The sequence below is a fragment of the Bos javanicus genome, chromosome 22, assembly GCF_032452875.1.
Source record: "Bos javanicus breed banteng chromosome 22, ARS-OSU_banteng_1.0, whole genome shotgun sequence".
In the NCBI taxonomy this organism is placed as follows: domain Eukaryota; kingdom Metazoa; phylum Chordata; class Mammalia; order Artiodactyla; family Bovidae; genus Bos; species Bos javanicus.
The window spans coordinates 32,270,751-32,294,892 of NC_083889.1; the positions used below are offsets into that span (position 1 = coordinate 32,270,751).

Sequence of the window (24,142 nt, forward strand, 5' to 3'; positions counted from 1 at the left end):
GGTTGCCTAATGCTGAAGTCCGTGCTTAACCCTGAGTATCTCACTTCCTATTTTACAGATGCAAAAATTGTCCCAAGTTCATGACAGAACTGATTCTAAAACTAAAAAGTGAAAGTTGAGTCGCTCAGTTGTGTCCAACTCTTTGTGACCCCACGGACTATAGCCCACCACACTCCTCTGTCCATGGGATTTTCCAGACAAGAGTACTGGAGTGGGTTGCCATTTCCTTCTCCATCTAAAACTGATACTTTACACAAAGTTTCATTTTCTAGGCCGACATTACATTTCATAGGAAAAAGAAAGGGAACTGAATAGAGTTCACTGTGGACCTTCACCATGACCTGAAGTAGCCTTGTAAACGTGTTATAGATTTACCAGCCAACAGAGATATGTTACCAGCCCATCAGCTGAACTGGTAACAAAGGTAGAAATAGAGGGATCTAAAAAGAGTGGGGGATCTGTATCTGGATATTAACCAGTAACAGTTTGGAAGAGATAATTAAAACAGAATCGTTTTAGTATTTTTTATAAGAAAGTGATAGTCACTGTGGAATTCCCAGATGACTCAGTGGTAAATAATCCATCTGTCAATGCAGGAGACTCAGGAGATGCAGGTTCAATCCCTGGGTCAGGAAGACCCCCTGGAGAAGGAAATGTCAACCCACTCCAGTATTCTTGCCTGGGAAATCCCATGGACATAGGAGCCTGGTGGACTATAGTCCAGGGGATCGCAGAATCAGACAGGACTTAGAGACTGAACAGCACCATGTGCCAAGCACTGCACTTTATGTTTATTCATTCATTTAATCCTCATGGTAAGCTGATAAACTTAGTCATATGTATATGTCCATTTTATAGGTGAGGACCAATGAAGCACTCTTCTCATTCTTTCTGTCTTTCTTTGATTTTTGTCATCCACCTCCAGCCTCATCTCATAGTATTTGGCTGGTGGGTTCTTTACCACTGAGCCACCAGGGAAGCCCCTGTAGAAATTCCTTGGTTTTTATTAGTGAAAAGTGTGTTTGTAAGGTGTGTGCTCTGCTAAGCATTTTATGTATATTATCTTATGTAGTCTTTACAGCTCTTGGCAGGGGGTGCTATTGTTATTTCCTCTTTCAGACCAGGAAACCAAGGCTCAAAGTGAAGTCAAATACCTGTATAAGACCACACAGATGCTACCGAGGAGAGCTGGGGTTTAAACTCAAGTCTTACTCACTTCAGAGTCTATGGTCTTGAGCATCACACTTCTTAAATAATACACTATACTTTAAAAAGTAATAAGATGCTTCTTATGGCTTCCCAGGTGATGCTAGTGGTAAAGAAGCTGCCTGCCAATGCAGGAGACACAAGGGACTTAAGTTTGATCCCTGGTTTGTAAAGATCCCTGGAGAAGGACATGGCTACCCACTCTAGTATTCTTGCCTGGGGAAATCCCATGGACAGAGGAGCCTGGCAGGCTACAGTCTATAGCATCACAAAGAGTCAGACAGGACTGAAGCGACCTAACACACACATCCATGGGATGCTACAATGCAACTACTCAGAGAAGGTAAGTGGCTTGCCGGAAGTGTCCAGCTAGTTCGAGACAGAGCCAGGGTCAGGCATCACGCCCACTGGTCTTCCTCGGGGCTGCTCCCAGCCACTACCCTGCACTAGCCAAGTGGGCAGCTCCACCCTGCTTAACCCCTCTGACTAAAGCAAATGTGATTAGAAAAGTACTAGAAATTCTGGAAGGTAATGACTTCCCACTGAGTTTGCATAACCCAACATCCAGGCCACTCTTAGCAGAGACACCCATCCTTTTTTAAATGACCACACCCCCCTCCCTTCAGAAATGCCGCTCTAGGAGAGCGCATCTAAGAAACAGGGCTGAGGCAGGGCCACCAGGGGAAATACTTGGTTTGCCTTGGTTACAGCCCCAAATGTTGGGTGAGATTTCCTTTCACAAGACTCACCCGTTCTGCTGGGGGCAGAGCGGAACTGAGATTATTTCAGAGCAGGAATAGAAGCAGGGGGAAACTTGCCGACCGAGCAGAATGGCACAGGCTTGGTTCTGCTTGTGATGAAAACCCTGGAAGCGTCTTTCACCAAGGCTTTAAGGTCACGGCGGTCTGCTTTAGCAGGAGAAGAGTTCCAGTGGTTTGATTGATTCCAGAAGGGTTGCAGCAACACAGCTGGTTGGGACCTGGCAGTTAAGAGGCAAAGGAGTCCCTCACTTGCCAATGAGACCTTAACAGTAGAAACGGGCAGAAAACCCAGAAGTGGATCAGGAGCTGAAAATGAAGGGAAATTCATTCATTCCACACATACTTACTTTGCCCTACAGTGGTCTTGGTATTGGCTTAGGGGCTAGGAAAGCAGCAGTAAGTGAAGCTTACATTCCAGTACTGAAATAACAGGAAAAGCAAATGACACTGAGCATTTGATATGAGCATCCTAGTCCTGGGTCGAGAGAACCTCAGCAATGAGCTAGCCCACTGGGGATTTGTCAGATATAATAATAAAGTATAACTGGCACTGTTTATGTCCACCTCTTCACTAAGCTCTTCTTTATGTCAGTAGCTATTATTGGTCCCATTTTAGAGATGTAATAAATAAGTCCTAAGAAAGTTGAATCAGCTGAGCTTTGAACAGAGTTATGCCTGGACTGAAAACCTCTGTTCTTTCACCTTTGTCACGAGTCTCTCAGTGGTCTCAGCATCCTGACCCAGAGCTCTGAGCAATGTCCTCCCCCCAGGTCCCCTTCTCCCATTGAACTTCTCCAGTGGTATGTTGGTAAATGTTTAACAACCAGCTTTCTGGGGACAAGGGTTCTTGTTTAGTCGCTGAGTTGTATCTGATTCTTTTGCAACCCTATGGACTGTAGGGCACCAGGTTCCTCTGTGTATGAGATTTTCCAAACGAGAATACTGGAGTGGGTTGCCATTTCCTCCTCCAGGGAATCTTTCTGACCCAGATATCAAACCTGCCTCTCCTGTATTGGCAGGTAGATTCTTTACCACTGAGCCATCAGTGAAGCCCAAGCTACCAGGTAGCATTTGCCAATTTCCAATAATATTCTCACCTTGACTGACTTCATGTCATCAAGGTTAACAACACTGAGTTGGGAAAAGATGAGCATTAGGCATCACTAAACAGAATTGCTGCCATACTGATTCACTAGATGTTAATAACCTCAAGAACAAAGAGAATAGTAAAAGGGAGTAAAAGATGTAAGTTGATCTAGCTTAATTTTTAATATTGGTTACACTTAAAAACCAGCTAGAAAACGGGACAGTAGATGCTCATGAGCTGTTAGGGGATGGCTCCCTCAGAGGATTCTTTTCCCCTCATTGTGTTTCCTGGTGCTCACCCAGAAGTCTTCTTGGGCCCCTGTTATGAATTTCTCTCATCTCTCTGACCTGTGGCCTTCCAGTTTTGGGTTTGCTCTGTTTTAATCTTTGAATCCAATGTTAGCCTCAAAAAAGACTGAATCCTCTTTGAAAGCACAACCAGCATTAGATTACATTAAAGTTTCATCACTGAATATTAGAAGTATCTAGGTTGAGGGGAATGGTTTGTTCTGTGATGGTAAAATGAGTCCTGGATGTTAAGAATTTTTCTATATTGTCCAAAATGAATTGACTTTTCTGTTTTCACTACTTGATAATGCTTTGCTAAATCCCCTACTCAAATAGACATTTCTATCAACCAAGATAGGATTCTGGATCTAGTAGAATCCATTTGTATTATTAATGTAATAATTATAAACTTCCTAAGGATCTATTTTATCCTCTACTTATACTTGGACCCAAAGAACCAAGAGATTTTGAAAAGCATAAATCAGAGACATTCTAACAAGGCCAATGAAAAAATTGAAACGTGAAAATTCTGACAATAAGTATGTCTTCTAAAATTAGTGTAAAGTTGATTTAGGTTTTCTGATTAATTTTTGTTTATTCTTAGGTTTGTATGGCAATGTATGTAATCTGTTTGCTCTGCGGATGGCTTATATCGAGTCCAGATTTCCAAATGTGCCTTACTGAATAAACAGTACTGAGAGTATCTTTCAGTTACAAGTACAGCAGTTTATTTTTAAAATCCCTCCACCCGAGCTGTGCCTGTCTTTAAGTTTTTTGAAAGACGCAGTACTTTCACTCCTTCCTACAGGCTGTTTTTCACGGGAAAAGAGAAAACTGACAGTTGGCAAAGCAAAAAGTTTCCAAACCACAGGGTGTCTGCTACTTGCATGATCACTGAAGCTAAAATTTCCAATTTCTACCCAGCGACCAGAGAACTTCTTTTCTGGTCAACCTGAAAGGCAGACAGGAACGAAAATCCCCCTTGGCCCGGGCAGTCTGATCAGCTTTTCTTGGTTCCACTTTGTGACTTTTCCTGTTTACAGTATCTGTACCCTCCCATTTTTTTTCTTTTCTTTTTTGACTCATTTATACTGTACCGTGATGTCTAAAAATACAGTCTAACAACTGGTTTTAAGTAAAGAGGATGTTTCTTTCTGGGGGGGAAAAAAAAAAAAAGCAGACATATCCTCCATGGTTTCCTGAAAATAAACATTTGACAGTGTCTCATCAGAGTTTCTAATTGGAAAATGATGCAGAGTCTGAATATATATATATAGACAACCCTGTTTTCACGGCAGCTGCTTCCATGAAGAAGCTTCTGTGAAGACAGGTCACCTATTTTCCCCCTTTTCCTTTGATGAGCTCCTTCTTGAACTTGGCTCAGCCCCTTATTACCTGGGACCCTTTGGCACGTCGTAACTATCTACTTCACAGGATGGTTGTGAGAATTTGGTGGACAAAATGTATGTCAAAGCACAAGACATGAACAATACAATCAACATGTATTGATTTCCATTTTGTGTTGTTGAAAACAAGAGTAGCTAGCCCCAGACACGGTTTGGTGGCAGTCAGATAAGGAGTAAGAGTTTGCAAGAGTTTCCCCAGCTTTGGGCACATGCTTGTACTTGTGCTCAGTTGCTCAGTCGTGTCCGACTCTTTGCAACCCTGTGGACTGTAGCCTGCCAGCCTTCTCTGTCCGCTGGATTTTCCAGGCAAGAGTACTAGAGTGGGTTGTCATTTCTTCCTCCAGGGGATCTTCCCGACCCAGGGAGAGAACCTGCTTCTCTTGCGTCTCCTGCGTTGGCAGGCAGATTCTTTACCACTGCACCATCTGGGGAGCCCATGTGGGAAGCCCCTTTTGTGCACATAGGCAGGTACAAATGGTGATTTTGAGTTAATCTCTTGATTATCACTGAGAAATCAGAATGGAATTAATCCCCAGCTGTTGAGTTGCCTGCTCTCTCCAGGGTTTAACTGGTGGAGTTAAACTGTTCAATGCTAATATGACAGTTTGACCTCTTAATAATCCAGGAGAACTTTTTTCTTGAGGAAAACAGTCACTTAACCAACTGAAAATAACCACTTACAGTTCACATAATAGTAGTCAGCAGCTTATAAATCATTTCCACTAATTCTAAGACTCACTGCACTAGAGTAAGGTCGGGAAAGCATGTCAGGCACTTCGCACAGATCCTAACGCATAATCTCTGCCCAATAAATTGAGTGAATGACTGGTGATACGACTACCTTCTGACCTTTGAAGTAAATTTTACAATAGGTTCAACCTGCATTAATACAAGAGACAAAGCTAAATGAGATTGATTCTTACCATTCCCGTTTTATAGGCATGTACACTGAGGTTGAGAGAGAGTCTGACTTTCAGGCCACACTCTTAGTTACATGACAGAGCTGGGATACACACCCACGCCTCCCAATTCTAAAACCTGTGTACGCCTCATTGACACTAGGCTGGTTTCTCCTGATGGCCTTCAGCTCCAGGCTTAATAAGTTATCCCCTTCCCCCCTCCCTCCCCATTTCTCTCTTTCTCTTTCTTTCTTTCAAACCTGCCCTTTCTTTTCACCTGTCTTATGAGATCAGGAGATAATCTGATAAGGGATTGTCTTTTATGAGAATATCCTCCCTGGGGAATGTCTGCTAAAGCTGACTGAGCTTGCTTGCCAGGTTGATGCTGGATCCACAGAAATAGCTTTTCTTGCTTGCTTTTCTCCAACCTCTGCCAGGCAGAAAGGGGCTAGCAGTTGAATGCTAACATCCAGAAAACAAGGTTATCCTTCCAATCTCTCCTGGGAGCCACCTGTCAAGAGCTGTGGTCCAATTTAACTTTTCTCCACTTGCTCAAGTTTTGTGCTTCCTGGGTAAGAAGTCAGCTTTGAAGCATGTTCTTTGCACATGCTCAGAACTTCACTGCATTGCCAACTGAGCTATTTCAGAGCCCTATTCTTATCTGAAAATATCTTGTTTCATTCTTTTTTCTTTTATCGTGGAGCATGGTTGATTAACAGTGTTGTGTTAGTTTCAGGTGTACAGCAAAGTGATTCAGTTATACATGTATATGTATCTGTTCTTTTTCAAAGTCTTTTCCCATTCAGGTTATTATAAAATATTGAGCAGCATTCCCTGTGCTATACAGTAGGTCCTTGTTGGTTATCTGCTTTAAATATAGAAGTGTGTACATATCAATCCCAAACTTCCAATCTGTCTCTACTGCCCAACCCTTGTTCATTTTTTCTCCTTATCTTTAGAGCAGTTGTTCTCAATCAGGGACCATTTCATCCTCTGGGAGACACTTGTCAGGGTCAGAAGACATATGGTTGTCACGTGGAAGGAAGGAGTGCTGGCATCTAGTGGGTTGAGGCCAGGGAGGCTGCTAAAACTCCTACAGTGCATGGGGGTAGACCCCACAACAAAGAACTGTCCAGCCTCAAATGTCAATGGTGCCAGTGTTGAGAAATCACACTGTGAGACAAGCTTCAGAGACACTGTCCTGTGGATCTCATTTATGGGTGTCTTAGTACCCAGAATAGTGCTCGCATTTAGGAAGTGCTGAATATTGGTTGAGTGAATGAATGAACACATGCTCCAGAGTTTCTCCACCCTGAATCAACTGCACTGTGTGCTGGACTGCATTCTTAAGCCCAGAATAATGGAGTCAGGCCCAGGCAGCCACCTAACCCATGAATAATCATCCTGTGCCCAGAGTGCTCACATAAGTAGCACAGAACCGGCGGCACAAGAGGTGGGAGTTGACTCCATCCTGGTAGTCACTGAAAATCATTAACAAGCACAGAGAAGCCGTTTTGGCAACTGCAGGAGAGAGCCAAGGAATGCTGATTGCAAAAACTTTTTGCACCCCTCTGACCTTGCTTTCAGATAGTGGCTGGAACCAGGCAGCTGTAATTTGGTGGATCTAGATCAAGCTCTTCCAGAATAGTGTGATGCATGACAATCAAGATGATACGTAAAATGCCTCAGCCACATGTGATTTAATGTGTAAGACTAATAATTGTGGATGCTCAGTCATGTCCATGGAGAAGGCAATGGCACCCCACTCCAGTACTCTTGCCTGGAAAATCCCATGGACGGAGGAGTCTGGTAGGCTGCAGTCCATGGGGTCACTAAGAGTTGGACACAACTGAGCGACTTCACTTTCACTTTTCACTTTCATGCATTGGAGAAGGAAATGGCAACCCACTCCAGTGTTCTTGCCTGGAGAATCCCAGGGACGGGGGAGCCTGGTGGGCTGCCGTCTATGGGGTCGCACAGAGTCGGACACGACTGAAGCGACTTAGCAGCAGCAGCAATCATGTCCAACTCTTTGCGACCCCACTATAGCCTGCCAGGCTCCTCTGTCCATGGGATTCTTCAGGCAAGAATACTGGAGTGGGTTGCCGTTTCTCCTGGGTATTAACTTCCCAACCTGGAGACTGAACTCGTGTCTCCTGCGCTCTTGCACTGGCAGGGGGGTTCTTTACCACTAGCGCCACAGCTCGTAACAGAAGTAATGTGACCCAACAGTCCAGGGCATGGACCATGGAGTCAGATGCCTGCATTGATGTCCTATTCCACCTTTTCCTGGGCTTCCCAGGGGCCTCAGTGGTAAAGAACCCACCTGCCAGTGCAGGAGCCGCAGGATAAACAGGTTCAATCCCCAGGTCAGGAAGATCCCCTGGAGGAGGAAGTGGCAACGCACTCCAGTGGATTATTCTTGCCAGGATAATCCCACAGACATAGGAGCCTGGCGGGCTGCATACAGTCTGCGGGGTCGCAAAGAATTGGGCACGACTGAGCATAAGCGCGAGCCGCCTCTTCCTAGCTCTGTAACCCTGTGGACTGGGGTCCGTCAGTTACCTTCTCTGAGCCTCAGTTTTCTCACCGGAGTGATACAGGATTGGAATCTACCTCACAGTGTTGTTATGAGAGAATGTAAATGGCCCACGTAAAGAAAAGAAAGCTCTCTGGAAAGAGCTGGCACACAGCAGCCATTACTTAGTATTTTTCCTAAAGCAGAGTATTCATCCTTGGTTAAGGGAATTCTCCCCCTCTTTTTCACTCCCCCAACCCCGGCCCGTTTTCCTTTCTTCCTCTGCTTCTTTTATGCCACCTGTGCTTCTTCCTTCCTCACTGTCTCTCCTTTGCCTGCTCTGGTCCCAGTGAACTGCAGGAGACTCCCAGGAGTCCTACTTTGATAGAACTCATGGTCCCAAGATCCTGCCCCGGGTCACACAGCATCTTGACCTGACATGAGTTACTCAACATCTCTGCCCTTCAGTTTTGCCACCTACAAAATCTCAACAGGAAAACTTCTCACTTCCGAGGGTTGTTTACAGCGTGAAAAAAGACAGTACCCATGTGGAGTGCTTAGCGCTCGTGTGACACGTCCCGCATGCTTCCTTGAAGCTAAGAGAATGGGTGATTGATACTGAAAAAAGAAGTCCCCAGGGACTGCATGCTGGGAGGGCAGGCACCGTCTTGAAAGACCTTAAGGGAAATTGCAGCTGACTGGCATTGGAGACGTCTGTGTCAGTCTAGGCCATTCTCTGAACGAGAGTGTCAATAGCTCATATTCACTCAGCACCCAGAGACGGTATAAAGGGACCCTGTTCAGCTGAGGTTGACATCATGTGCGTGAAATCTAAAACTCCATCCACTCAATAGATCCTAAAGTAAGAACGTCCCAGATACGTCCCTTTTCCGTCTCTCCATTTCCTCCAAGATATCTCATCTCATGAGGAATTAATAGCACACCTTGTTCTCTGGGCGGAACGCTTGTTTTTGTTTTTTTTGTATGTGTTTGTCAAGGCTTGGGAGGTGTTTTTGGAACGTCCTCAATTTGCATTATGCTCTACATGTTTAAATCATTTGTCAACCAATTTCATTGGTAACTGCATCTAGACCAGTTAAAGTGTTCCTTCCCTGAGCAGAGATTTATTGTCCACTTTCTAGCCATGTGCCGGGCACTGTTCCAGGCCTTGGGGATACAGTGGTGAACACATCAACCAGGGCCTCTCCCATAGAATCGACATTCAGAGAAGAATAAACAAACAACAACAACAAAATAATTTCTTTTCTGGTATGTTCTCTGTCATAGCACCGCAATGTGGTGTAAGAGACAGTGTCCAGGCTTTACACTGAGGACAGGGAAGGCCTCTTGAAGATGGTGGCATTTGATTTAACATCGGAAAGATGCAAAAGCACCCAGTCATGCCATAATCTGGGGCAAGAGCATTCCAGACAGAGAGAACAGTGTATATACTGAGTCTCAAAGTAGGAACAAGCCTTCGTGCTGAGGAAGAAAAGAAGGTCAATGTGACTGGTGTGTCAAGTCAAGGCAGGTGGGTTGTAAATGAAGTTAGAGAGGGTGGGGGGTCAGGTTCCGTGGACAGTGTCAGTGAGGCAAGGAGCTGGATTCTCCCCTGCACTGCTGGAGGAGCCCTTGGGTATTTTTAAGTAGGGAGTGAAGGGAGATCACTCACAAAACCATAGGGAGACTGGACTCAAAAGAATGAATCCCGATTAGGTAGCCGATTTTACCCACATCTAGGTAAGAGATGGTGGTGGACTAAACTCTAGATCCATCACCCCACAACACATCTTGAGGAGTCATTTCAATGAGACAGGTCCTCTTTTGCTGAACTTTCAGTAAAGGTCAAAAGGAATGAGAGAGAGGAAATGAAGCTTGTTGCTTCCTTACCAAGGTTTTACATTTCCCTGTTCCAAAGAGCTACTAAAGCAAAACCAAAGTAGGCTGGGCTTCTGGCCTTTTATTTATTTATTTTGTAACTGATACTTCCTGTTGGCTTTCTAAGCTGCCCCCAGTCATTAGGAATGATCCCACCATGCCCTGTCTTGACTTGCCCTTAGGTTTGTTTGCGGGGGGCAGTTGTTGTTGTTTCTGCTTGTTTCTGTTTTTCTGACTCTCCGCTCTCATCTTCTAAATCAGATAGTGAGATTGGGGTTTGGTAGGGGGAGGTTCTCGCAGACTTGAATCCCACCACAGGCTGCACATCCAGGGCGCCCCAGGAAGCCAGCGGTCTGGCCTGTGGCCAGTTCTCACTTCCCTTCTGATCTTCCTCATTTACACTGAGCAGATGGAGGTCTTTCCACCAGCACTCAGCACTTAGCCTCTGAGGACCTGCTCTATCAGCTGGGGAGCAAGCGCAGGGCAGCCACTGAGGTGGGAGTTTTAATCCAACATGCACGATTTTAACCTCCAAACTCCTGAGGTTGAAGGAGGGAAGGGGTGGTGGGAGGGATATCCAGTCTGGGTGAGTGTCAAGAGAAACTTTCCAAAGAGCTCGTTTTTGTTACATGTGTCTCTATTCCACGAGAAGCATTGCTGCTGTTAGCTGTCACTGTGTAGGGGTCAAATCTGAAACTGCTCCGGTGGTCCCCATGGGGCTCCAGGGTGATTTTGAATGTGTCAGTATAATCATTGTGACCCTAACAGCTCCCTTCACATATGACTCCTGTGGATGACATTAGAAGAGAAAGCTTCAGTGGGAGTCATATTTGAAAATAAAGAAGAAATGCTTAGGCTTTTTTCTTTTTGTGGTTACAGTAGTTTTTTTAATTTTTTCTTTTTAAATCCATCTTTTGGGGGGAAAAGTACATTTGTGTAAGGTGGTGTTTAGCAGCTGAGTAACCTCATACTCCCCACGCGTGCTCTGTCTAGCCTGAAAGACAGCGACCTGAGTTTTATTACATAAGTTTCAGGTATACAACATAGTGTCTCAAGATTTTTCAAGGTTTTACTGCATTTAAAGTTATTATAAAACCTTGGCTGTACTCCTTGTGTTGTATAATATATCCTTGTAACGTATTTATTTTATTCCTAGTAGTTTGTGCCTCTGAGTCCCCTACCCTGCCGCCCCACCTCTCCCCACTTTGTTCTCTACATCTGTGAGGCTGTTCCTTTTTTTATTATTATTATTCATTAATTGCGTTATTTTTTAGATTCCAGAGTCCTGTGTTTTAATCCTGGGGCTCATACTGACTCCCTGTGTGGTACTGAGCACATCTGTCCTTGATTTCCCCACATTCCAAATAAGCAGTGGAGATTAGATCTCTTTTAAGAGTCTAAGTTCTATGATTCTAACTACTTGTAGTCAAATGATTCTGCCCTGGAACTGAGATGGTTTTTCATACCTACTTTACAATGCATTGTTTTCTCTTTTCTACCCACTTATCTCCTCTCCTGAAAATGTGCTGCGTGGGAAGGCTTTCCTACAATTTGTCACTTTATAGCGTAGGGAGTACCTTGTGGGTAGCTAAGTAGTTAAGAGCTTGGGCTTTGGGTTTGGGTCTAGTTCTGCTGTTTATGAATCCTGTTATTTATAATTGCCCTAGTAACCTCCTTCCCCTGTGTTATTGGGAGATGAGATTACTGCCTTGTGTGAGTGTCATGAGGGTTGAATATGTTCATATGTGTAAAGTGCTTAGTGCAATGCCTGGAATGTACAAAGGGTTTGTTAGTGGTGGTGTTAGTGTGTTTATTAAAATGCTTAGCCCGGTGACAGGGACACAGAAGGACACAGAAACTAGCTGTCCTCTCTCTTTTACTTTATTTCTGCTCCATCAGCTCTGGAGAATGTTTCTACTGTGTGCTTTTTAAACTTCACCTGTCATTTATCTTCTTTAAAATGGGTTGATAACATTCTTCCTATTAAAAAGTTTTTGTTTTAATGGAAGGATAAATGGATTACAGAAAAGTTTAGCTGTTTGCTTGCTAATTTTAAAGTGTGTGGGGACTATAATAATTGTGGTTCTCAGAAGCAGAATATTTTACTCTCAAGAGTGTCAGATTAAAAACTGTCAGGATGTTGCTTCTGTGGTTTGGAAAGACTGAGTAACTTTTTAAAGGTAATATAGATAGTAAGAGATAAAGTACAATTTTGAGCCCAAGTCTGGCTTAGAACAGTTATATAAGTTGCATCATTTCTCAGGCCTCAGTTTCCTGGTGCTTGAATGAGATTCCCCCTTCATAGGCTGTGTAGAGACTGAAATAGTAAATTTTTTTTCTTTAAAGAAGAAAACATGAATGGTTTTTTTTTATTCTGCAGCCTTTCCTATTTTTCTCTTGTGATCCCACGTAAACACATTGGTTCACATGTAGCTTGGATTTCAAATTTGTATCCCCCTAAACTCTCTTAGAAACCCTGTTATGCTGGAAGCTCTGAATTAGGACTACCTGACTTTGGGTCATTTATTTTGAGATACTGTATGTTAGTAAGGGTCAGGTGTCACACCATTGCCCTGTGCACGCCAGGCCCTTCTTGGACATTTGGTTGTGTCTCTTCCCTCGCATCGGGTGTACTTGAATGTGGTTTGCATGTTCCCGTAACAGGACTCCCAGGAACCTGGCACATAATACACATGTGTGAACCAGAGACCACAAACGCCGTCTTCAGAGGGGGCTGCTCAGCCTCACCCTGTAGCTGTGAAGGAAATCCATCCCACAGTTTCTGGATCTTACCATCTAAAATTTTATTAAGTGGCATATCCTAATTTCTAGTGTCATCAACTGAAATTTATTCATAAACATTGTTTTGACCAACAAAATACAGCCCCATCACCTCTCAACCTTTGATTTAAGTAAGTGACAAGGGCAGGTTTTTCTTTGTTTTTTCCCACCCTATTTATTTTGTTAATGTATAGTTTTTATACATTTACAATGTGTTAATTTCTGCTATACAGTAAAGTGATTCAGTTATACATATATTTACATTCTTTTAGAATATTCTTGCTAAAGAAAAGAATATTCTTTTCTAATATTCTTTTTAGAATATTATGGTTTCTTGTAGGATATTGAGTATAGTTCCCTGTGCTATACAGTAGTACCTTGGTGTTTATCCATTCTATATATAAGAGCTTACACCAGGCAGGTTTTTCTATTGTTACCGGGTCAAATCAGCCCTTTGACCTCCCAGAGAAGCCATCCTCCCACATAGGAAAGGGCTTAGGCCTGTGGGCTCAGATGTGACCGGGACTGGGACATGCCAGTGTGGGCATAAAACTGTAGCGGCATCTCCCCAGTTCGTCTGCACTACCCTTCTCCATCTAGCTTGTGTGTGTGATCCTCACATCACATGGTGGGTATTTGTTAAGTCCTTTCCACTGCCCGCCAGCTGTTGTATTGTCTTTGATGAGAGCATCAGTAATTTGAGTAATTTTACCATATGAATGACATCATGTGGGGAGTCCATTCTCTGGCATCTGTAAAGAACTCACCTGCCAGTGCAGGTAGACCTAAGAAACACGGGTTCGATCTCTTGGTCAGCAAGATCCCCTGGAGGAGGGCATTGCAACCCACTCCAGTATTCTTGCCTGGAGAATCCCGTGGACAGGGGAGCCTGGGGGGCTACAGTCCATGAGGTCACACAGAGTCAGACATGACTGAAGCGACTTAGCACAAAGTATAGATCCTTGTGGTGTCTTGTGGACATGCTTTTAGTTGCAATAAGCAGCCTCCAACTCAAGGTAGCTTAAGAGACGGGCATAGGGGAAGTGGATTTATCAAAGGAATACAGGGATATTTTATGGAACTCAAGAACAAGGATTCTGGATAAACCACAGTGGAAAAGAATATAATTAAGAATGTATGCATGTGAACTCTGGGAGTTGGTGATGGACTGGGAGGCCCGGCGTGCTGTGATTCATGGGGTCGCAAAGAGTCGGACACGACTGAGCGACTGATCTGATCTGATCTGATGCATATGTATAACTGAGTCACTTTGCTGTACAGCAGAAATTAACTCAATATTGCAAATCAGCCATACTTCAATAAAGAAATTTTTTTTAAAAAAGAATAAGGATTCACGCCAGTGGAATGGGCTAGACGTGACTGGAGAGACACTAGGAACTCTGACAGCAACTCTCAAGCTTTTCCTCAGGCTGTGTGATTTTCTCTTGCCTCCTTCCAGTTCCCTGTCTCCTTCGTTCTCCCTGAAGATGGTTTTCCTTTTTCTCTACATGCTGCAGATAGTGGCTGCCCCACAACCACCGTATTTTCATCCACTCAGACTCAGTTCCAGATTCCCTGGACTGAGGTTCTGATTGGCCCACCTTAGGTCAGCTGTCTTTCTCCTCATCCAATCAACTAAGGCTAAAGGGTTCCAACCAAGTTGTACAAACATGGGCACCACTCCCTATGTCTATCATGAGATGGCCAGATACACCTAAAAAATATTTACTATTAAATTCTCTGAGATAAAATAATGTATTGACAAAAGATACATTGACCTAAATCAAGGTGGATCCAAAGAAAAACTGAAAGGAGAAGAAGTGGTTTTGTTTTGTTTTTAATCCGGAAATAAATTCATTTGGGTTATGCAGCAACAGAGTACTTTGTAATATTTTATAAGTTTTGACATATTCCTTAATGGATTCATATTGTTTCCGTTGATCTTTTGAGTATTATTTTTTAATATTGTTCTCTGGGGCATGTGCTTTGGGTTTGCTTGCGGGTTTTAAAAAGAGATCAAATGAGTTAAACCGAAACATTGATTTATTTCCTCCTATAGTGTGTTGTTGCTAAATTGCTTCAGTTGTGTCCTACTCTTTGCGACCCCATGGACTGTAGCCCAGGAGGTTCCTCTGCCCATGGGATTCTCCAGACAAGAATACTGGATTGGGTTACCATGCCCTCCTCAAGGGGATCTTTCTAACCCAGGGATTGAACCCACATCTCTTATGTCTCCTGCATTGGCAGGCAGATTCTTTACCACTAGCACCAGCTGGGAAGCCCTATAGAACAGTAGGAAAAAAGATGACTTTTTTTTTTTTTAATTCATTTAGACATTAATTCAAATTTTAACTTGGTTTTTTCTTGCCCAGGCAAATTTGAATAATTAACCTTAAACTCTGTACCTTGGTTTCCTTGTCTGTAAAATGGGGGTGTTGTCATATTGTGGAGTTTTAATGAGATAGTTTCCATGATGTTCCCAGCTTAGTGCCTAAAACAAAGATATGTTGCCTTTCCTCTTGCCACCAAAGACTTGGCTTTGCAGATTTAAGGACATAATCCGGGGAAATGAGACAACGTAGAACTTACTCACTTATCTCTTAGCACTATTTCCAAAGTTCTTATGGTCCACATCTCCATAATGCTGCCATCTAACCAACTGAGCTACTTTCTAGACTTTCCAAGAGGGAGGGGATGTATATATACATATAACTGATCCACTTCATTGTACAGCAGAAACTCACATAACATTGTAAAGCAACTATACCCTAATTTTTAAAAAATATAAGTACAATACTATAATTAGTATCTTTCACATGGCTTATCCCACTCAATTTTCTCATCTATTAAATTGGGGATAATAACACCAAGCTCAGATGGTGACTAGGGAACTCAGAGATAATATTATAAAAACACTTCGAGCAATGCTGAGTATGTAGTTGCTGCTTAGTAATGGAGGCAATTTTCATTTTAAAATTGGATTATATGTATCTGAGTTTCCAGGTCTTACAGTTTTGCTTCATTTTGTGTTTGGCCAAGCCATGTGGCTTGCAGGATTTTAGTTCCAGTACCAGGGATTGAAGCTGGGCCCAGAGCAGTGAAAGCATAGGTCCTAACCACTGGACCACCGGGGAATTCCCAGGGTCTTAGAATTTTGTACAACAGCTGAGAGACAAAGTGCTGTGCTTGCTTTTCAAAAGTGACCCAGCAGTTCTACATCCATGAACAAAGCTAGATGTGCAAAATTTATGATGACATTGCTTATGACAGCAAAAGGCAGAAAACAACCTAAGTGTTTCTTAACAGGACACTCACTGAATTATTATATGTCTGCACAAATGATTTGATACTATAGACCTTTTATGAAGAATGAGGTTGGTCTATATGTGTTGACATTGGAAAGATATCCGAGACATATTTAATTAAAAAAGCAAAGGGCAAACAGTGAGTAGCAGTTCTACTTGAACTGAAAAAGAACCTCACACATATAAATATTCATATACACAGATACCAGATACGACACAGATACCACAGTTTCATACACATACAAATATTAAGAGTACCTGCTTCATTGTGTCATTGTGAGAACAATGTGTCTAACAGTATTAAAATAGAACATTTAATATGAGAATATATGTTTTTAACACATATCTGGGAAAGATTGAAGGCGGGAGGAGAAGGGGACGAGAGGATGAGATGGCTGGATGACATCACCGACTCATTGGATGTGGGTTTGAGTGAACTCCAGGAGTTGGTGATGGACAGGGAAGCCTGGCATGCTACAGTCCGTGGGGTTGCAAAGAGTCGGACACGACGAGCAACTGAACTGAACTGATGTGTTTTTAACATGTACATGTGTATATCTGAAAATCCATATAAAGATGGTCTGTGAGGATTCGCCTCAAACTGACAGCGTGGTAATTTGTGCAGGTAGAATGGTTTGGAGCTTTTGGTAATCAAAGTGGATCTTTGCATTTTATGCATTGTTTAAATATTTTACAAGAAATAATTTCCTTATATTGCAATTATAAGTGATAAAAAATTAAATATAATTAGTAGTTTGTACATCAAGCTGTTCTTAACTGGGTATCTTAACTATTCTTAACTATCAGTTACAGTAGTGATATATTACAAAGGGGGACCAAGATTTCAAAACTGGAGACTTCACTTTTTAACTTGAGTTTCATTTGTCAAATACATTATGTCAAATATGACAGATTTGTTTGTCAAATACATTATGTATGTATTGTGTTTATTGAAAGACACTAATGAATAAAATATTTTCATTTGAAAAATAAAATACTGATTCAAGGAAAAATATAGTTGTTTCCTCTGAGCAGAAAGCCTGCTTTTCATAGTTAAATTTTGTACGTGCCATATAGGTATTATATTTACAACATATTGAGTGGTCTTTGCTTTTCATTCTTTTCTCTTTTAAGTCTCAGAGCTAAAACAAAAAAACCCTAAGAGCTGATGCCGTATAATAAATCTGTTTACGATGACCAAAACTGACGATTACCGCAGCTCATGGCATTTTTAGGCCGAGCACATCACATGAAGAAAAACGGTACATCAAGCTCGAGGGTGTGCCTGCCGGCCCCAGCCTGATGCCCCTCTTGCTGTCTTGTCCCCGCAGATGACAGAAGGCAGGCACTGCCAGGTGTGCCTCCTGGATGACCGGAGACTGGAGCTGCTGGTTCAGGTAGGTGTTGCCACCCGGGGACAGCACATCCGGCTTCGCTCTGTGAGCCTCGGGGCCTGTGTTCAGTCTGCTGGCTTATCTGCACCTCAGAACCAGTGACACAGGATTGTTTGTGGGGGCTTCAAAGCTAATACCTGCCTGTACTTAAGAGTAACTATAGCCTGGTGACAGGATTCAGAGATGTGTGGATTCCAGTCTCAGCTTTGACACTCAGTAGCTGTTTGACCCTGGGCAAGTGACTCGATTTGTTTGAATTACCTCTTGTTGGTCAATCGCTGACCATAACGCTTCCCAGAAAGGGTTTTTTTTAAGATTATTACTTTTGGCTGTGCTTGGTCTTCGTTGCAACATGGGCTCTTCTAGGGGCCAAGCAGGGGCCACTCTCTAGGTGCGGTGTGCGGGCTTCCCACTGCAATGAGAAGCTTCTCATGGCTTCTCTGGTTGCAGAGCACGAGCTTTAGGGCATGCAGGCTCAGTGAGTGTGGCTCCTGAGCTCTAGAGCACAGGCTCAGCAGTTGTGGTGTAAGGCTTGTGGCTTGTGGGATCCTCCTGGATAGTGATCGAACCCGCATCTCCTGCACTGGCAGGCAGATTCTTTACCACCGAGCCACCAGGGAAGCCCCCAGAAAGGGTTTTTATGAGCTAAGACTGCATTCTGCTGCTTTCCCTGCCACATGGCATGGTCTAAGTTAAATACCCATTTACAACAGCTGTGAGCTGGGGTTAAGATTGACTCATCTTCCTCTCAGAAATTATGGTTAAAATGAGACTAGATTCATTCCAAGCTCCCAGTCCTTCCCTCCCATACCTCCGCCCCCTTGGCAACCACAGGTCTGTTCCCTATGTCTGTGAATCTGCTTGGGAGCTCAGGATTAGCAGATGTAAACTAGTAGATATAGGATGGATAAACAAAGGCCTACCGTATAGCACAGGCAGCTATGTCCAATACCCTGTGATAAACCACAATGGAAAAAAATATGAAAAAAGAATATATGTATAGCTGAGTCACTTTGTAGTAGAAATTAACACGTTTTAAATCAAGTGTTTTTCAATAAAATTAAAAAACATCAAACTAGATTATATATGTGAATGAAATCTCCAAAACAAATGGAGCTGTATGAATGATGGTATCTTGATTATTGATGCTTCTCTCTTTCTTCCCCCAACACTCTAGACCCAGATTCTTTTTTGTTGTTGTTTGTTTTACTTTTTGGCTGCCAAGCACTGGGCTCTTAATTCCCCAACCAGGGATAGAACCAACACCCTCTGCAGTGGGAGCACAGAGTATTAAACACTGGACCGCCAGGGAAGTCCCTGGACTCACAGCCTTAAAAAATCATGGAAGAGCCTGCTGACAGCCACACCTACAGCTGTGACAAGAATGCCCTCCCTTGACCAAACCTAAATTCTTCTCCTTTCTGAGGCTTGTGCCCAGTCCACTGTGTACAGGCTTCAATTAGAACAAAAATAGTACAGTCAGTAATAGTTTCACCAGGGTAGACCTTTTAGTCTAGATTTCTCTTCTTTTCTCTTTTCCTTTTTTTTTCTTTCTTTCTTCTTCTTCTTCTTTTTTTTTTTTTTTTTTGCCAACAACAAACATCCCCAATTCTTTCTTCCCCAACAACAAATATCCAACCCTCAAACTACCATAATGAGTCCTAAACTGTGTGGCTCAAAGTTCTAAAAAAGTCCATCTAGCACACCTCCCTAACAGGTCCCTTTTTCCCTCCCCAGTCCCTGCAAATCCACCATCTGCTCTCACTCTGGACTTTTTGGCTGATTCCAAACCATCTTCTTACCACCAGAGCCTGTGCTTCCCAAAAGCTCATAGACTGGGTTGTTCTTCTAATGAGGTGCCCAGTAAGTACTGGTGATAATGATCTGCACAGTGGATGCGGTTACTCCATCCCTGGAGAGAAATGAAAAGCTTAGTCTTTGGAATCAGACAGAACTGGGTTCAAACCCGCTTCTTAAGTGGAACATCAAATAAGAGTCTTGGCTTCTCTTGGCCTTTGTTGGCACATCTATGAAATGGAAATGACCCCTACTTCATAGGCTCATTGTAAGGATTAAAATGAAATCATGGATAGAAGAAGTTCAGTACAATAAATGGTTACTATTACTGTTTTTTTGTATTTTTTTTTTGTTGTTGTTAGTTCTCTCTGTGACCCCTCAGCCTTGGATCTTGAGCCTCCTCAGTTGACCGTTACCAAGCACAATGATTCCTGTAGCCTAGGCAGTGGTTAACATTCTTTGTCTTGATCACTAGCACCATACTGTTTATAAAAGAGCATTTTTTCTGAAACAACAATGCATTAATAAATACAGTTTTACCTTGGAGGGAAAATTAAGGCTCTGGATGGAATTGCAAATACATGAGAGCGATCATCTCAGCGATGCTGTTTCCATTTCTTGCCCTTCCCAAGCCCTTAGAGAATAGTCTACAGTAGATTAACCTAAGCACAGAAAGGCACAGGTATCCAAGACAGACAAACAAAGGCTGTTTTTTAAACTGTTTGGGAGAGAATAAGGTGGGAGCAGTAAGCGAGAGTGTCTAATCAGGTTTATATCTCAACAGCCCAAACTTTTATCAAGAGAGTTGCTGGATCTCGTGGCTTCTCATTTCAACCTGAAAGAAAAGGAGTACTTTGGAATCACGTTTACAGATGACACGTAAGTGTTTGAACACTTTTACCTTTTATCTGGACTTCCTATATGCATCACTCACAATTGGCCAAAGTGGGGGGGATTGCTTCAAGAATTAGAATATGTCATCTGCTCCCGTGGGTGCTCAGTTGCTCAGTTGTGTCCGACTCTCTGCGACCCCATAGACTGTAGCCCACCAAGCTCCTCTGTCTATGGAATTTTCCAAGCAAGAATACTGGAGTGGGTAGCCTTTCCTCTTCCAGGGGATCTTCCTGACCAGAAATCAAACTCATGTCTCCTGTATCTCCTGTCCTGGCAGGTGGATTCTTTACCACTGAGCCACCTTGGAAACCCCATGTCCTGCTTAGCTAAACCTCTTTTAATGCAAGACTTTTCTGTAGGACTAAGGTAAAAGGAGAAAAGGAATATTGGCCATTCTAAGAACTCAAAATATTGTCCAAGTGCTTTAGAAATTTGTTGCAACGAGCTTATTTTTTCTGATGATATTCTGTCTTCACATTTCTTTGAGTGCAATTGTACCTTCTTATTTAGCTTATCTGTCAGGGATGGAAATACTAGAATGTCATCCGCTCGTGTTAAAACGGAATGAATGTTTGGACTTCATGGCAAGAAAGTTTAAAGGCAATTTTGTGGCTCACCCAACAAATATGAATATACTTTAATGCGGGATGAACTTTTGAACTTATACTTAGGTCTATTTTATGTTACCTTCTTACTATCATATTTTTCTTTTACTTACATTTTTTAATGCAAACTTGGATGGTGTATGTATTTGTCAACAACTGAAATCCTCTCTGAAATGAGACAGCTGTATAAAAATGAATTCATAAGAATTTAAAACTCGATGTAAGCAAATGTGTTTAGTCTTACAGGCTCTTTTCTGTGTGGGTATGCGTGTGCTTTATGGCAGCCTGATTTTTCTACATTACACGCAGCTTGATACATCAAAAGAATTCTTCCTCTTTATGGAATAATTTCCAGAGAACTCTTCAAATATTAAAATTTAAGAAAACGTGTTACAGACACAAAATATATTGGCCAACCAGCCAGCATTCTTTGCATAACTCTCCCAGTTTAAATGGTTTTCTGTTCTTCAGGTTAACCAGGCAGAATATAATCTCAAGAAGGGGTTAATTTGTTTTTAACACTGATTATATGCAGCCTGGACCTCTTGGAAATGCCATTGGGCTTAGGACTTGGGCAGGACAAAAACCAGACAAATGAGTTGTCAGGAGATGTAGAAGAAAAACGTTAAAACTTTGATTTCTGACTCAGGATGTTTCCTGAATAGAGTTCAACAAAGGGGAAAAGTATGCTTCATATCACCCATCTCATTTGCATCGCAAAAGTATCTGTTTACTCAATTACGGTCTGAGAACTTGTCTGATCGGTCCTCTGCTGGATGAATCAGGAAATACAGATGTCCACCGAGCACAGGCTCTAGCTGGAAAGACAAGACCAGCTCATGTGAATCAGCAATTAGATATATACATACAGGCTGAGTTTGTATGTAATGGAATCATACCAAGCAACATAAGACTTAAAACCGTAAACATGATGGCTGAGTTCTATGATAAAAACCATAAGAACACAAACGCTGTCACTTAAGGAGAGATCACATAAAGTAGAGGCTAAAATCATGAATATTGGAGAAATGTATCCATTTAACAGCTATTTCTTGAGTGCCAGTTAATGCCAAACATTGTTCTAGCTCCCAAGGATTCAGCTGTGAACATCACAGACCAGGTTCCTGCTTTCATGGAGTTTATGTTGCACTGATACATGGTCCCGCAGAACAAGGAAATAAACAGATAATTGAGAAAAGACCAGAACGTGAAACAAGAGGCCTGGATCAAGAAAAACTAGGGGGTAAGGGGAGTCAGTTTGAGGGTGAATCAGGATGGCTTCTGAAAGGTGACATATAATAAAAAACAAGAACCAATTCTGCAAAAGTCAGGGAGGCCGTTCCCAACTAAAGCCAGTGGAAAAACTCTCAGGTGAGAATAAGCTTGATTTTTTTTTTTTTTTAAATTTTGAGGGTTTTTTAAATTTTTTATTTTTGAGAAAGAAAAACAAAGCCAGTTTGACTTGAATAGTTAGAGGAAAGTGGTACAAGATAAGGTGGAGAGGGAGGTGGGGGTGGGTGTCAGAGAAGCTTGGTATCTTAGACTGAAAATCTCTGACGCTCAACTTTTCTCATCTGTACAGTGGACATAATAATAGCACCAAAATAACAAGTACTTTACAGGGTACATACAATAGGGTCATGTGCATGCATGCATGCTAAGCCGTGTCTGACTCTTTGCAACACTATGGACAGTAGCCCTCCAGGCTCCTCTGTTCATGGGATTCTCTAGGCGACAATACTGGAGCGGGGTGCCTTGTCCTCCTGCAGGGTATCTTCCTGACCCAGGGATCGAACCCGCCTGAAAGGCCCCGCAGTAGGGCCAAAGTATTTATTATATTAGAGCCTAGGCACACAATGAAAGGAAGCTTTCATCCTGTTGTGTGTAGTCATGGCAGGCAGGTGTGCTCTGAAGGAGGCTGCACGAGGGCTTGGGTGGGAGCGCACACAGGAGCGAGGACAGGAAGACCTTCACTAGAGGGCAGAGGAGACAGGGCTCCAGGGAGGAGACATTTTGAGGGTCAATACATGGACATGGTCAAGGCCCAGTGGGGAAGAAACTGGCCTGAGCGTGGATTAAGGTATAAGAAGGGCTAACTCAAAGGTGAGCCCTGAGAGTCACATAGATGGAGAAAGCACGCTGGGGCCATTGAAGATTGTTCTGCACGAAACTGACATGATGGATGACTGTGGTCTTGCAAATGTCCCAGGCTGCAAGGTTCCTGGTAGGCTGGGAAAAAGGGCTGGCAGGCATGGCAGGCTTTGGGGAATGCTCCAAGCTCAGGTGAGCATAACCAGAGGGGGCATAAATCAAGCGTTCAGACTAGGACCTTCTCTTCAGAAAGAGAGGCGTATGTAATACGAATGACTTCCTTTCCCGACTTGGGCCACCTTCCACCTCATGTGCCTTGGGGTGATCTCTTTTTAAATACTCTGTTGGAAGAATGTCTCACTTAAGTGCCTCCTCTAGCTATCTCCTTTGGTGAGAGAGGTCAGTGGTTACAGCCTTTCCAAGAAGCCTGGCTCCAAAATGCCCTTTGCGTACTCCCCTGCAAGTGACAGCAGAGTCTGTTTTTGAATTATGGTCAGTTTGGAAGGTGTCTTCTGACTCTAGCTGTGTTTATTTTTAGAAGAAGTATGAGCTCGGCTTTTGGAGCGTGGAGGGGGAATTGGCCATTTCTACCTTTCTGGGGAACAAGTCTGGAAAATTGCTTCGTTGAAGGGTGTCTCCTTGGAATGTCTTGGTCACAGGCCTAGTTCTTTTTCTTTGTCTGGTAAATATTTTTGGAAAGTATTTTCTTTCAGCACTGCCCTTCCCCCCGCCCTCATAAAACCACTGAGTCGGATCCCTCCCAGGATGCTGAATGAATTGCATTTTCCAGCCTACATGCCACATCAGCTCTTTGCCTTCGGTGAACTTCTCCAAATGGAGTTAGGCAAAGCCGAGGGGACATTATGTCAATGAAACTAGCCACTGTGTCTATCCTACTCCACGGGCCAGGAAGAGAAATGGAAAAATGGAGTTGTGAGCTTACATAATTAAAGTAGTGACGGTGACCAACAAAAACAAATTCGTGATCCTGTAAAAGGGAGGGTTAGAGTTCCTGAGCTCAGGCTGTGAGTGCCTTCTGGTGTTCGGTGTGCAGAGTGAGTCTTTTACCCCTAGAGGGCAGTCACGACCCTCCTAAGGCCGCACTCTGTTCCCCATAATGGTTCCCATCCCTTTCAACCCACTTAACTTTTTTTCCTTCCCTTGTTTGAAAGGATTTGCTGGATGAGGTTTGTTTGTTAATAATAAATAGGTTTCACAACACAACTGTGATTT

At 42.9% G+C, this 24,142-nt stretch overlaps 1 protein-coding gene across 5 annotated transcripts in view; it reads left to right on the top strand.

Moving 5' to 3' along the window:
* The window catches only part of FRMD4B (FERM domain containing 4B), a 358,627-nt gene that overhangs the window by 207,057 nt on the left and 127,428 nt on the right, over positions 1-24,142 (top strand). For 4 of the 5 annotated variants that reach the window (XM_061396423.1, XM_061396420.1, XM_061396424.1 and 1 more), the window contains 2 exons: positions 17,460-17,525; positions 20,104-20,198. In XM_061396423.1, the coding sequence (XP_061252407.1) occupies positions 17,460-17,525; positions 20,104-20,198 (161 nt within the window). Of the gene's footprint in view, positions 1-10,277; positions 10,538-17,459; positions 17,526-20,103; positions 20,199-24,142 lie in introns of those variants that run through there. The other variant, XM_061396422.1, reaches the window with a different exon arrangement.